Here is a 14,585-nt window from a genome sequence, read left to right as displayed (position 1 = left end):
CAAAATAACAAAATTGTCAGCATTTTCTCCACCCGCCTTGAGTGTTTAAATTAAGTTTGCCACTGCTGATTTATCTATACAGACGCACAAGCATTAGAAATCCCACACCAAGGGAGATCATATCCACAAACCTGATTTTTGGGGAGGAAATGCTGATTCACGCAGTAGGAAGTGACTTCAGACCTTCATTGGAAGTGAAAAGATCTTAATTTACCAACAAGGATTATAGAGGAATTATATATGATTCTCTTTTCTTTAGGTTTGATTTTAAGTGCTGTACACTGTTATTACTTTATATCCAGGTGGTTTTCGAGTGCTTTGCCTTGGAAACAAGTCAGGTTGATTTATATAAAGTATAATTCAAAAATCACTCTATATCTTCTTACTAAAACTATACATGTTCATTTCTAGTTCTTAAATCTGAGTGTGTTCAGTAATAAAAGTACAGTTTCATATAAAATAGTTACTGTAAGTTGCATTTCCCTGCCACATGTGCATAAATGCCAAATAGGAGGTACTCTACATCAAATGATTATTATTAGCGCCCTTTTTCTTCTTTTTCTTCTTCTTTTTTTGCTGTTAAACCATAACTGATTAGGACCAATAATAAAAAGTGTCAGTCTAAAGCACAACAGTCATTATGTTCTAAAAAAAATAGCAACATTCATTTTCCCTCCTCAAAAAAAACAAAAAGAAAAAAAAAAAAACTAGACGCATATATATATTTTAAAAAATATATCACACTAATCTAGCCAAGTGCAAACACTGCCAGTTTTCATTTCTCACATATCTGACAACATTTGATTGAAAATGGATTGGCATTTCTATGACACAATTGCACAAAACAACTTTTCTTAGATGTTAGTGGAAAAACAAGACCATCCAGTGTAAATCCTTGCCTTTCCCACAACGAACCGATGCTAGAGCCGTTTTCTCCAGAGTGTGACTTAACACGTTTCAGCCTATTATGCACTGATTCTAAAACACTTGCTTCTGCTTTGTGCTGTGACAATACAACTCTAACCATTTTTTTGTTACTGTTAATTTAATATCATCGTACCACTAAACACGAGACACATAGTTTTGAGGGGCCTATGCAGTCATCATGGCAAAAAGCTCCACACCCCTTGCACATGATCATTGCCTTCAGTCGGCAGTAGCATTTAGACTGGACGTCCTCCATGTTGGAGCCCTCAATGAATGACTGTTCAGGTGAGGGCTCGCCCTGGTGGCCGTGGTCTAATGAGTGACCAGCAGGTATGGTGGTGACAGTCACTGAGAAGGACATAACGCTCCCGTGGATGCCACCACCATCAGCTTCTGATGAGGATGTGGAAGAGCCGGTGCCTGCAGTGCTGCGGTTCAAAGTGTGAGGTACGGACATGCTGATAGTGCCACCGTAGCATGACGCTACCGGGGGTTCCTGATTATCGAGTGTTCTCTGGGATTGAAAGGCAGTCGGCCGCTGGTGACTGGGATCCACGTGGGTAAGATATGGCTCGGAGTTTCCTTGATTACTATTGCAGAGTTCGAGGTGCCTTCGGTGTGACTGAGAAAAGGGGCTGGTGTCTTTGGTGGTTGCGCTGGTGTTATTGTTATCACCACCAGCTTCAATATACTCTGATCCAGGCTCAGTCTTTATGTTATAGTGATGCTGAAAGCCCGCTGGTTCATTAGACTTGCCTACTGAGCATCTTTGCTGCTCTGTTTTGACCCCAGAAGGAAACAGAAAAACCTTCCTGGCTGGTTGGCCCTCCTTGGCTGCATCCTCTGCTTCTGTGGTTTCCCTTTTTGTGCTGGTTACAGTTGTGTTTGGAATGGCAGACAGGTGAAGTCTCCTGCTCTCTGATCCTCTGCCATACGTGGAGACATTGAGCAGGTAATGTCCTGTCATGGCAGGCCTTGGCATCCTCCTTCGACCCAAAAAACCAACAGAAATCCTGGATTGATCCTGTCGCTCTTCTGCGTGCATCAGTTGCTGAACTTTGTACTGAGGTGACTGAGGCCCTACACCCCCTCCATAAGGCTGACTTTGTTGGACTTTCCTCTGCATTAGAGCCTGTAGGATCTGCTCCTGAGTCTCCTTGTCAGGAAGTTCCCTGTGATGTTTTGTGTTTTCTGAGAAAACACCAGCTCGGCCTGATGTATTGAACTTCTCAGCCCTGTGCTCAGCAGAATGTGACGCCTTTCCCATACTACCAGAGGAGAAGTTTGACATCTTTACTTCCACCTTGGATAGCGGTTTTGGGAGGATCTGCTCCAGTGGAACTTCTTTGCCCTGCAGAAGCTGAGTGACCAGCGGGTTGTTTGCAGGGATGCAGGAGCTGATTCTGGTTGTTGATCCAGCAGTTAATGGGATTTCCTGTTCCTTTGAAGCATGCACCAATGATGGTTGTGCTGATACACTTGAACTCTTTTGGACGCTATGGATTCCTGTACTGACAGTACCAGCAGAAAGACTTGTATGTTTTTCTTCAGTTTTGCTTAAGTACTTCTGAGACTGGTTTGGGCTACATGGACCAAAAGAGTCCACTTGGCAAGGAGAAGATATACTAAACTGTGTGGCTGCTAACCTAGCAGATCCCTGTGGGGATGTCGGGCTGGATAAGTGGTGTATCTGCTCACTACTGCCTCCACCTGGCCCTGGGCCTGGCACCGCTCCCTTTGAAGCAGATGATGCTGCTGCTGCTGCTGCACGTTGTGCTCGGGCAAGCTGAGCTTTGGCTTTGATATCTGCCAAAGTGCGAGCACCAGTACGGCATGGGCTACTAAGTGGGCTTGGGAGGGGAGTCCTCGGTGAGATCTGGCTAGGTGACACAGGCAAGGGAAGAATTCGTGATACTGGGATCTGCAAAATGGGAAAAAAAACAAAACGGAGATGAATTCCCATTTGTATATCTAAAAAATATAAATAAAAAAAAACATATAACAATATAAATAGGCTTCAAGCTGTATCCTATTTTATTTTCCCACACGTACAAAACAACAAACTCTGGGATTTACTGGGAAAACTCTAAGTCTTTGGAGCATAGTGAGACTAACAATATACTCAGCAAGTATAGTTTCCCAACTCTGAAAAGATAAAGCTACAGACCTGTCAGGTCCGCTCAGAAAATAGAGTGATCTGAGCAGACTTTGAGCTGCCACATTTATTCCTACCTTTAGTGGTGGAACCCTCTGACTTGTTGTTGAAGTTGGTGTAGCAGGGCTGGATATGGATGATGCTGAGGGAGACGCAGATGAGAATGAAGACACTGAAGAAACTGAAGACATGCGGGGTCTTTTCTCTGGTGTTAATTCACCCTCTATCTCACTGAGAGACTTCCTTTTCAGTGGCTCTGAGGAGCCACTGGGCTCAGAGATGACCTCTTCGCTCTCTGCAGCAGGCTTAACCATAGACACCGACTGAACTTCTTTCAACTCTGAACTAGCCTTTGGTGGAGGGCTGCTGTCCACAGACAACTGGGAGCGTTCAGTTTTCTCCTCCTTCATGTCTTCCTTGCGCTCCTTTTCTGGCATTGTACATGCTGCACTCCATTCACCACGTTTCTCAACCTCTGGTGCTCTCACTGCAGCCGCCAGTCCAGTATTTGCAGTTGTATTCATCTTCCGATCCTCAGCATACTGTGAGCGTCGCGTCTTCATGGGTTCTGCAGTAAAGACAGGCTCTTTTTGAGCAGGCAGTGCTTTCAGAGGCTCCTGTGACGATGTCTGCGCTGGCTTTACGTCTTTTGCAGGAGCATCAGTCAGGCTGCTGTCCTTGGTGCACTTAGATTCCTCTAGTGCTTGAGCGACAGGTCCTGTCTGATGAGAGGGGGACTGAGGCCTGGCAGACTCCTGATTCAAATCAGCCTTTGTCAGCTCTTTGGATTCCTCATAGCTGAGCCCCGAACTGTACAATAGAAAGGGAGACAAAGAAAAAGGGAGAAAACCCCCCCCATAAATCTATGAATTAAGTCTTTCTTGAATGAGGAAAAAGTCATTAAACACTTATCTTTTAAATTCTTTTTTAAAAAATACACAAGAAGAGTTTTGAAAATGACAATAGCCCAAACAAACTAAAAACTATTAATCAGCTAGTATTGTTTTATTCATTGTAGTATTTTACTTTTCAATCTGTTCTTTTTCTTATGAATTGCTTAATTTTTAACAACAAACTTGACAACAAATGACAAATCTTTGAATCACAGAATCTAATCTGAAGTTGTGCATTAAAAGTGAAACTGTTGGAAAAAATTCATACATCCATAAAACTAATGACACTTATGAGCGCTATCTGGGCATTGCACTGACATGCTATTTTGCCCTGTTTGGTTAATCTGTTCCAATATGTTATACAGAAAGTAAATATCCTTTAGAAACAGATATTCAATCAATATTCTTAAGAAAAGTGACTGTTCCATTTTCCTTTTGTAAATACTACAAGTACTAAGATTTTAGTCTTTTTTGATATTTAAGAAAAAAATACTACACTGCAAGCTAAGGGAGAGTGTAACCTAGGCCAGTTTTTGTAGATATAATTTCCTGATGTCCCCTAAAGTTCCCCTAGAGGATGATGGAAAAGATGACAGCTGTAAAAGTGAACTAACTGAAGGTGTGTGTGACTGTGCCATGGCTGGTTAGACCAGGCATGAGTGACTGATGTCATTTGATACAGGACACCAAGGACAGTATATAAAGAAAATTAAATAAAACCTGTCCTGATATCTTATTAAAAACTCTGCCAGGTCAGGATTAGATGACCTTTGGTAAGACTGAGAACTCTTTTTGGCTCTCATTTTCTTTGAAAGCCTTCAAAGGGCTTTCTGAGAGTGAAGACATGGGGTTTTTTACAGTTAAAGTAAGAAGTTGGTTTAGGTTAAGGTTTGGATAAAGATGTCACACTTATTTGTGATGGTTAAACTTGGGATTAGGTGGGGTTAGAGTCTCGGGAAAGCAATAACACCAATACATGTCCTCACAAGAAAAGCCAAGCAAACATGCCTCATACTCATTCTCCCTGAACACAGAAATTCTAAAATTTTAGCTAAAATATTAGAATTGGTCATCTAAACAACCCCAAACCTACGACACACTTATTCGGGGCTAAAGATCTTCACCTGCCAAGTGGAGACCGAACAGCTGGACTGACAGATTAGCAAGATACTGTATGATGTCCAAGTTCATGAGAACTAGGTAGGATTAGTGGATCAAGAAATTATAAATGAAACAGAGAACCTACTTCTCCCCATAATAGTTTTCAAAGAAGGCTTCCTTCCAGTGCTCAACTTTCTTTTCCTTCTCAATTTCTTGGCGCATTCGGAGCTGCAATTCAGGAGTGAATTCCCCTAAAAATGGAAGAGTCACAAAAGAGCAAATGTAAACCTTGGTGTTGTGCTTTTTTTTTAATGTGAATTGAATTTTGCAGTTATGAACTGAAAGCTTTTGAACTAACCCTCAGCCAGCCTGTCTTTCCAAGACTGAGCTGCTGATGTGAAAAACTCATTGTTTAAGGCAGAGCTAGTGACCTTCAGAAGGCCGTCCATGCAAGCCTGAGGAGAGAAGGCACAATGTTATGACTAACAGCATGACGATCAACATCACTGCATCGGTACATTGACCTTATTTGGATTCTGCCTATGATATAGAATTTGCATCAAGAATCATACAAATGTTTTACAGAGATTAAAAAGATATTTTATGAGGCATATATCAAATAATGACTGACAGATACTGCACACAGCAACAATTTTACTTACACATTTACATTTAATGTAATATAAATAGCAAACGTTATAACATATGTATAATTTTAGGGCTACCTGGCGGTCTACTTCTGGCAGAAGTTTGACCAGCCTTTGCTGGCAGTCTGGAGGCAAGACAGAGAAAGTGTGCTTGTTGATGATTGCTCGCAGGTTGGTGTTAACCAAAATAGAGTCTGGCGTCTCCACGTCTATTTTATACTTGGCACGTTTTATCTGCCCTGCGATACAAACAAAACAGGAAACAGATGTAAACCAAGGGAGATTCAATAATGCAAAGAAACAACTGTGAATTATGTAGTTCACTTTTAAATGTAGTAAAATAATTTGTTTTACTTAACTGTTTTCTGTCAAAGTAGAATAATTTTACTTACACCTAAGAAATAACTATGCAGACAATTAATTCTAGATTACAAGCAGACACAGAAAAGCTGAACATATAAAGTTAAACCCAACTGTCAGATTATTCTTAACACTCGAAACAAAAATTCTTACTGTAAATAATTTGGTTAACCCGATGTTAGAAAATTTCACTCACATATGAATTAATAGTGCGTGTGTGACTGTTTGTGGCATACTAATGGATATTTGTGCTATCAGGCTGATTAATGTGGGAGTGATTTAAAATACACTAAGAGGTTCTTATTGTGTGCCATTGTGCTCCTAACTGTCCTAAAGAGTATTTTTATTTGCTTCTTAAAAACAAAGCAGGACTACAGGGAAACTTAATTTTGTTAGTGTGATCTACTAATTGCTAACTTTTTTCTGTTAAATATTATAATTAAATCATAAACATTTCCACACAACTGATTTAAATAAAAGCAGTTGTCTGAATTACCTGCACTGAGGCGACTGGACCTTTGGGGAACCTTTCTGGGTACGACTGGGTGGCATAAATCTGTTTGGAAAGAAGAAGAGGAGCTAAAGGAAATGCTCTGAGAAATGAAAGCCAGAGATCTGACTGCTTCAGTTTCCACATTAAAGCTGCCAATTATATGAGTCATGTTTGGATGATGATGATACATAACCTTTTGTAGTCTAGCTATAAAAACCTGCAATAATAAACAGGATAATTCCCAGAACTACATCACTATCCATCATCTATCTACAAAACTGTGAGTAATATCATGCAATTACCATCAGTAAACTATCCAACAATTTGGCAATGTAAGAGTTACCACCTACCAGTTTTTGTTGTAATGTTATCTGCCATGTCTTTAAGGGTTTTCAGAAGCAGTCTTGGACTGGAGGAGGTTGGCATTCCCCCCTGTCTACGCTGGTTTCTCTGCTGCTGCTGCTTTAGGGCCTTAAAATGAACAACACAGAAAGATGCAAATAGCCAGCAGTATGAGAAAAACAGAGTGTGAATATGTGTAACCCTCTGTTTCCCTGCAATTGCTCCCCAAGGGCCACTTGCCTGGTTAAATAACAGCTAAATAACAGCAGAGCAATGGAACATAGGTTGCATAACAGAGGCATAAATCATCGCCTTGCTGTAAATCTGAGAACAAGTCAGATCAAATTTGTCACAAATTTCTCTACACATTTAAAGAAGCAAAGAAAGGAGGTCCACCACAATAAGATATAAAATAGGAAACAATAAACAGATCCGTCCAGTAATGTTTCAGTAGTGTTACCTACGCCCAAATAATGAATACAAATTCACACCAGCACAGATGGAGTGAATTACAATGTGTGCAATCAAATTAAATCTAATTAAATGGAACACAAAAGGCAAAAGACAGCCAATGGGAAATGGGTTCTTTGAAAACATTAATACTGTAAAAACAACAAAAAAAACAGCTACAGGCATTTCTCCCTGATGTTTGAAATAATCAGCAAGATGTCAGACAGAGAACAAAAAAAACAAATAACACCAGCTGAAACACTACCATTGAGTTATGTGGTGCCAATTAAAACAATTTAATTGCTCATTGTAGCCCAAAAAGAGCCCAAGTCTAAGACTCCACACTCTGTATACCAATGTAAAAACAAAAGGGTGGATTTGCATAGTGCAGAACACAGAGGGAGTGATTTATATGGGAGTGGGGTGTGGCAGGAACTCATGTTACTCATCTGAGTAGGGAGGATAAGTTAACAACTTAAATGTATGTTTAAAAAAGAAAAACAACAAGAAATATATGTTGTTTGCTGTACCTGTTTCAAAGCTTTCTTGCTGTGTTTCTGCGAGGGAGAGATGAGCTTACTGGTGGGGACAGACGGCGACGAGCATCGAGGCTGTGGAGACGACGGCTGTGACTGCAGCTTGGAGGGAACTATGAAATACAGAAGCACAAAACAGATGTTACCAAATACATTTCCTGAGGGCGGTGTGCAGACTTTATAACATTGTGCTTTTGTTTTGGGGAAACTGAAACCAATTCTGTAGACAAAGAAGCAGATTACATTACCTTACTAAAATATCATATTGTTAAAAATGAGCTCAACTTCAGAACAATCCCCCTCCTACTATCTGCCTTCTGTTTCTTACAGAACATCTTTCTACATTCTGCAGCAGTTCCTTCCCAGTGCTGCCTAATTTGCATTTGACTTTGCAGTCCTTTGCATCGATTATTTCAAAAATAAAGCAATATCAGAGCCCTCCTACTCAGCTGTAAACCAAGGTTATTTGCTTGGTACTTTTAAGTTGTGCATAATGAGGAAGTGGTCACGGGTCATACTGAGAAAATTCAGTTTCCTGTTTTAACCGTCACTTAAGTTATTCAAGTGGCAGTGAGAAATAATAAGAATCGGTAAGACCACAACCTGAGAAAACAAAATAATTGGCACTTGATGAAAAGCTCCCTCTCTCAAACTGCATTGCAATCAGGCACAATCAGGTGTTCATTTCACAATAAAGCAATATCTTAACCCCACAGAATCACAAAAGATCAGAAACCGTTGTAATGTGGCTTTTGTGCGCTGCCAGCAGGCTCTCGGTGAACAATTATCAGACAGCATTAAGGACAAAGTAAAGCTCAAAGATAAAACCCACCTTTCGCTATCATCATGTTCAGTGCTGTGTGTATTCCAGGAAATGTTTTTGATGAGGTGGTGTATTTTATGTTTGTGGTAAAGCCACTTTCCAACTTGGCATGTCTAGTGCGACTTGAGCTAGTTTCCGGTGTTTCCACAATAACCTACATCATCAGCTGACAGGGGGGTGTTAACTCTAACTGGCATAACCAATCAGCTACAATCACCTAAAAAAAAAAAAAAAGCCAAACATTATTGCATTATGATCTGTTGATGGGGTTTTTTCCTTCTCTGTTGACTGATGAACAGTGATGACACTTCAGCAAAAAACACACGCTTACTCTTTAATAAACGTTAACAGGGGTTGCATCTAAAGGTGTTTAAGGAGTTAGTAAAGACATATTTCAGTGCTTTATTAAGTAGTATTCACTGTTAATCTACATAGGTGGTCTGGAAGTTAGATAATGGTGATATATTTCAAATCTATATAAGTGTTTTGGTACTTTTTCAAAATTTACTTTTTGACCCCAAATCTGAAAACAATTTTCATCTGGTTAAGCCATTCCAAGTACTGGACAACTGGGATGACTGAACACACACAGCAATGTGTTTCAACATTTAAGATGTAAGTTTGGTCTCGAGAAAAGTGAAGCCAAAATCAACAAAGATGTTTTTGTTAGTCCTGAAATCCGTGAACTGATGGTTGACGATGAGTTTGAAAGGAAATTGTAGCCAGCTGGATCAGCAGCACAGGAAACATTTGTGGAAGTAGCCAGAATTTTCTTGGCAATCTCAGAGCAGAGAACTTGTGTTTAACATGCTCAAATCATATCAGTTAATAATATGATGTTATTGTTTTCTCAACGTTCTTTCCATCAAATCTGAGCGATGTCAGTGATGAGCATGGTGAAAAATTTAATCAAGATATTAAAGTGATGGAAAACTGATATCAGGAAAAATTTGATCTGAGGATGAAGGGTGATTACTGTTAATTCTTGCAAGGAGAGACAGATATACAAGCAAAAAACCAAGTGCCTCGAACATTTTTAAGTGCGCTGAAAATGTGCTTTATTGTGTCTCTCATATCACCTTCTTGTTTATTTTCAGAAAAAAACCACATAAAAACTGTTTTAATGGGAAATAGTTAACATTCCAGAGATTGCACTGATACATTATAATGATATTCAAGTGTTAAAAGAATATGGTGGGTACTTCCAAAATCTTATGCGCAAACGTTAATTAGATTTCATATCTAAAATCAGCTTCTCACTGCAAACTCCAGCTTCCTTCCATAGTCCAAAGACATGCAACTAAAACTAGCTTAACCAGGTTAGCTAGTTTGAGTTAGTTCTACTGGAAATCTAAGGTGTAATGTTGAATGTGAGCACAAATGGTTGTGTGGCTCCATCAACTAGCTCTGCGATAGACTGGCAACCTGTTTAGGGTGTACCCAACCTTTCATCTGTAATAGCTGGATTAGGTTCCAGCCCCACTGCAACCCGAAATTGGATAAGCAGAGGAAGATGGGTGGATAATTTTGTTTGAAATCTGCAGGAAATATAAGCTAAATATGTAATCGAGCTATTAAGAATGAGACCCTTTCTTCATGGCAGACAATCTGACTGTTCAAACTGCCCATTTATTCACTCTGTAGTATACTATTCAGTAGAGTAAATCAGCCATTCTGCAGTGCATTTCAAAATTACAGCTGCAAATTTCATCTACTACAAGTATACACTGGCACAGTTCATACACTGACTTGGACCATAATGTCTGAGCAGTCTGCTGTCACAAGTTAAAAAACAAATACTCATTAAATATTGATAGAATATGATTTTCTTACCCTCTGAGAATTCCTGGTGAACACTTAAAACTAAAAAACCTACCAAAACTGTATTTGAGACATCAGGTACAACTAAATTTTTGGCATGTCTGAAATGTGATGCTAAGTAGCCTGCTTATCAAATATTTACTTTAACGGAATTTACTGCTTTACATCAATTATGTTCATTCACAGTTACAGCTAAAATCTTCATCATTCTTAGCTAAATAAAAAATACTTTATATAAAGCACACATTTTTGTGTTATGAAGTATTTCAATGCAATGGTAAGTTATGATAATTACAATGAGTACTTTTTTTTTTTTTTAAAAAGTCATAATTACAAATTAGATTACAAACAGACAGCACATATTAATGTTGTGGCAGTAAAGGTAGGACCAAATTATCTTGCAACAAAGAAATGTCTGGAAACTCATTCCAAACAAGTGACTTTAAAATTTATGGTCATGTGTAAGTTAATTAAAGAACCTGTATGCAAGGGCACAATACCTCTTCGCATCCACCTTCCTCTCCTGCCCTCTTGACTGATAGCACTACTGTTGTTTTCTGAGCTTCGAGAGTCAGAAAGATTGTCACTGCTCTCCTCAGAGCCCTCTTCAGACAGCTCCTTCACCACATCTGAGATGTCCTTCTATATGAAAAACAGAGCAAAAGACTCCATGTTATTTTTATGCAGCAAACAGAGTGGAGGAACAGTTAAGCAGAAGTAAATAAGAAAATGACCAGCTACGGCATGTATATTCATAACTTAATTTGTGTCCAGGTACCCGAAAAGCTGCAATTAGCAAAGAAAAACATGTGCTAGTTCTTTTTTCCTGTATTGGCTGAGTAATAAACAGTGCCTTGTGTCTCACAAACCTTTAATGTGTAGACTCCCATTCTGCCCGGAACTTTGTAGAAGATTCCCTCCTCACCACGAGAGTTCGTGTGCAGCATTGCATTCAGACACGCCAGCGGTGAAGTTCCGCTGGATCACAAGAGGAAAAACACAGTTTACACATCTGTTCCCCCATAAATCAGATGGCTGGGAAAAGACGAAGGAAGGGGAGAGGTTGGTCTGGTAACTTGGGAGAAGCTGCTATCATGCATCAGGAAAACATGTGTGAGTTTAGGTCAGATTTGCATCAGTGCTGTTAGAGGGGAAATTTGCTCTGTGCTTTATGAGAAATCAGCTGCAGAAAACTGATCCAATGCTCATCTAATTAAAGTGATGGACCGATATTCACAGAATAAAGGGGTCTGACATAAAAATGCCTGTTGCAAAAAAATTAATCTGTCAAGCTTTGCTTAAGTCATGCACAAATCTAGACTGACAAATTGAACCTTACTTTTTTTTTTTTGTCAAATTGCATTTGTGCTGCTTTACACAGTATAACACATAAGGCTTTGAACAATATAATTACTAGAAAAAACAAAAGTCTATTTTTAATTTTTGGGAAATTACTCTAGTTATGCTTAAATATTTCTAATTTTTATTTTGTTAATTACTCGGAAAAAAAAATGAAAATGTAATTTTTATGCAACAGGTGGCTGTGGAAGCTCAAACTATGAACGTAGCATTGCATTTTTATGCAACCTCACCTAGAACATGTTATTCCTATTAACATGCAAAAAGGCAACTCCAAACAAACCTGCATTGCTGTGAGTTTGTTAAGATAAGCGGTGGGGGCTACTTTTTCTTACCTTCTGGATGAGAATAGTGTAAGTGAAACAAAAAGAAATAAAACAATTATTAATTGAGTAAAGTAACTGTGACTATGTGAATAACAAAAAGGCACATGATATGAGCAGCTGAGAAATGACAGATGACACCTGTTGTGCTCTCATGAAAATGTCTCAGATATGAAGTGTATCTGCAGCTCCAAAGCTATGACAACAAGGACCTGTGTACCTTATTTCCTTAAGTCTTTCTCTTTGGATCACTTGCAAGATCTCTTTATGGCTCATAGGTGTATTAGGGTACTTCTCCAGAACCTAGAAAATAAAAATGCAGATGATTATATTTTGCTGATAGATTATTTAAAGGAAAAATATTCAGAAATTAAGAGGCAGCCCAAAGGTTACTTCATTAAAGATATTTTTTACACATCAGTAAAATTAAATTAAAATAAATAACCATAGGAACAACACTCCTCACTCCCCAAGATATTTCTGTACTGTTCGGCAAGCTAACAGGATTTTATCTGTAGTAGGAGGTACAGGCTCCCCTTATGTAAGTATAACCACTATAAATATCCATTTGTTTCTCTGTCAGTTAAACTGCAAAGTGCTCATGACTGACTGACAGAGAAGTGGCAAAGGTTTTGAAGCTTTTTTTTAATCTACTAATTGTTATTTGTTCTAATGACTGTGTGCCTTTTTAGGGTTTTTGTCTTGATTTTTATTGATTTTCGATGCAAGACTTGCCTGATCCAGGACGATTTCCTCAATCTTAGCTTAAAGCCTGAGCAATTTATGCAAAAACTCAACTAGTTTGTACTATGGTTAAAATGATCCAGTCAACAAGCACAGCACAGTTGTGTTTTGTATTTCTTTCTTTTTTCCACTATTAGAAATATATTTGGCATGAATATTTTGCAGTCTCTGGAGAAAATGCACAGAATCCGTCTAGTAATAAATAAGGGGTGGTAAATTATTAGGCTGTAAGTTTCATTTGGGTTTGAAGTGGATGCACCACCTTATGCTGTAACATCTCACTTCTCTGAATGTTGGCTGAAAAAAAACATGACAATAAAAGCTTCTCATAACAGTATAATAATAATAATAATAATAATAATAATAATAATAATAATAATAACATCATATCAGCAACTTTAAATCGGTAATTTAAAAATATACTATGGGTGACCTTAAGATGTAGCGCTTACACTTTTTACCTTGAATTACTTTAGCTAGTGTTTTGAGCACTGCAATGAAACATAACTTTATGAGTCCTACAAACGTTATCGCTATTTATTTTCTATGCAGTTAGCATACTACACGCTGTGCGCAAACTATTAAGTGTAAATACCTGTATGAAGCTAACGCAACGCGTTACAGCCGATTGCAATGTGCTTAAATTATAAATTACTATTGGACGTTTTGATAATTTTATACTCGTTAGCATGCTATGCTGTCAGCTAGCTCAATGCTAACAACATATATTGTACTCTTGCAAAACGCTGGCATGACTAGACGGACTTTGTCATCGATTTTGTAGTTAAGTAGTTTGCTCTTGGGTTGCTTTAACTACGGAAACAGGAGGTTTTGTAGTGGTTTATTTCCAAATAATACAAATCAAACTTGTTGACGAACAGAGTTGCGTTAGCAGGCGTTAGCCCATGCTAGTCGCGCTAGCGCGCAACATTGGCGTGATTACTTCACGGTTACTTCATTGGACTTAATATCCTACGAGACCTGTCAGCCTTACTATCCCCACAAAACACATACAGTGGGTTCAGAGGCATGCTTGGGTGCACATGACTTATATTTATTTCGCTGTATTTATGCTTTGAGGTGCCACTTGATAAAAGCTACAAGGCTAGTAGTGACAGCGGTCTTTCCAAATGTCGAACCGTCAACACAGGCCTTGCGCGGTGCACGCAACATTTCATCTTCACCAGCAGGTCGTGAACTCATAAACACAGTTGTACAAGTGGGAGCGTTCAAGGAAAACAACCACAACAAACGCTACATAAAACACCAAGAATACCGTTTTCGCTGCTTCCGCCCACGTCCTCCCCTTCTTCTTCTTCTGTCTCTCCCTCATTGCGAATGTCCTGTTGCAGAGTAGTCTTCAATTTCTGTTTCAGTTAAAATGTTGCTTTAGTTACCGCGTAAGATCCACTCCGTCTGCCATGTTGGACTTACTGTAAAAGAGTCATGTGACTCTAAAAGAAACGTCATCTTACTGTATGTAGCTGTCATTCCAAGTCCTCAACTTTCCCACATGTATTTACACATTTGCCAGCTGCAATTATGACGAGTAAGGAGGATATATATATATATATATAATAATGAGTTTAAGACTGTTTAAGTCTCTTTATT

The 14,585-nt window shown here is 38.9% G+C and overlaps 1 protein-coding gene across 3 annotated transcripts; it reads right to left on the bottom strand.

The window, feature by feature from the left end:
* Positions 1-311: 311 nt before the first annotated feature.
* Positions 312-14,472, bottom strand: asxl2 (ASXL transcriptional regulator 2). 3 transcript variants are annotated; one of them, XM_040041974.1, is made up of 13 exons: positions 14,251-14,472; positions 12,451-12,533; positions 12,243-12,245; positions 11,418-11,526; positions 11,049-11,190; positions 7,899-8,017; positions 6,927-7,047; positions 6,580-6,639; positions 5,802-5,962; positions 5,435-5,531; positions 5,222-5,327; positions 3,160-3,892; positions 312-2,848 (listed from the first exon to the last, which is right to left on the bottom strand). In XM_040041974.1, exons 1-13 carry the CDS (start codon positions 14,305-14,307, stop codon positions 1,052-1,054), a joined length of 3,588 nt encoding a protein of 1,195 aa, XP_039897908.1. In that variant the 5' UTR covers positions 14,308-14,472; the 3' UTR covers positions 312-1,051. The 3 variants fall into 3 exon arrangements, with proteins under 3 accessions (XP_039897908.1, XP_039897910.1, XP_039897911.1); XM_040041976.1 differs by lacking the exon at positions 12,243-12,245; XM_040041977.1 differs by lacking the exons at positions 11,049-11,190; positions 11,418-11,526; positions 12,243-12,245; positions 12,451-12,533; positions 14,251-14,472 and adding an exon at positions 8,737-10,798.
* Positions 14,473-14,585: the final 113 nt, after the last annotated feature.

The sequence above is a fragment of the Simochromis diagramma genome, unplaced genomic scaffold (genome assembly GCF_900408965.1).
Source record: "Simochromis diagramma unplaced genomic scaffold, fSimDia1.1 OVJJ01000304.1, whole genome shotgun sequence".
Classification (NCBI taxonomy): domain Eukaryota; kingdom Metazoa; phylum Chordata; class Actinopteri; order Cichliformes; family Cichlidae; genus Simochromis; species Simochromis diagramma.
Note: the sequence above shows the minus strand (reverse complement) of the source record. Positions and strands in the feature narration are given on the sequence as shown.

Coding starts and splice junctions, on each gene's coding strand:
- asxl2 (XM_040041974.1), bottom strand. CDS start 14,307: ATGAGGGAGAGACAGAAGAAGAAGAAGGGGAGGACGTGGGCGGAAGCA. Junction 7,048..7,898: donor GCAAGAAAGCTTTGAAACAG/GTACAGCAAACA, acceptor GTTCATTTTAAG/GCCCTAAAGCAGCAGCAGCA. Junction 5,532..5,801: donor TGCCAGAAGTAGACCGCCAG/GTAGCCCTAAAA, acceptor TTCTCTCCTCAG/GCTTGCATGGACGGCCTTCT.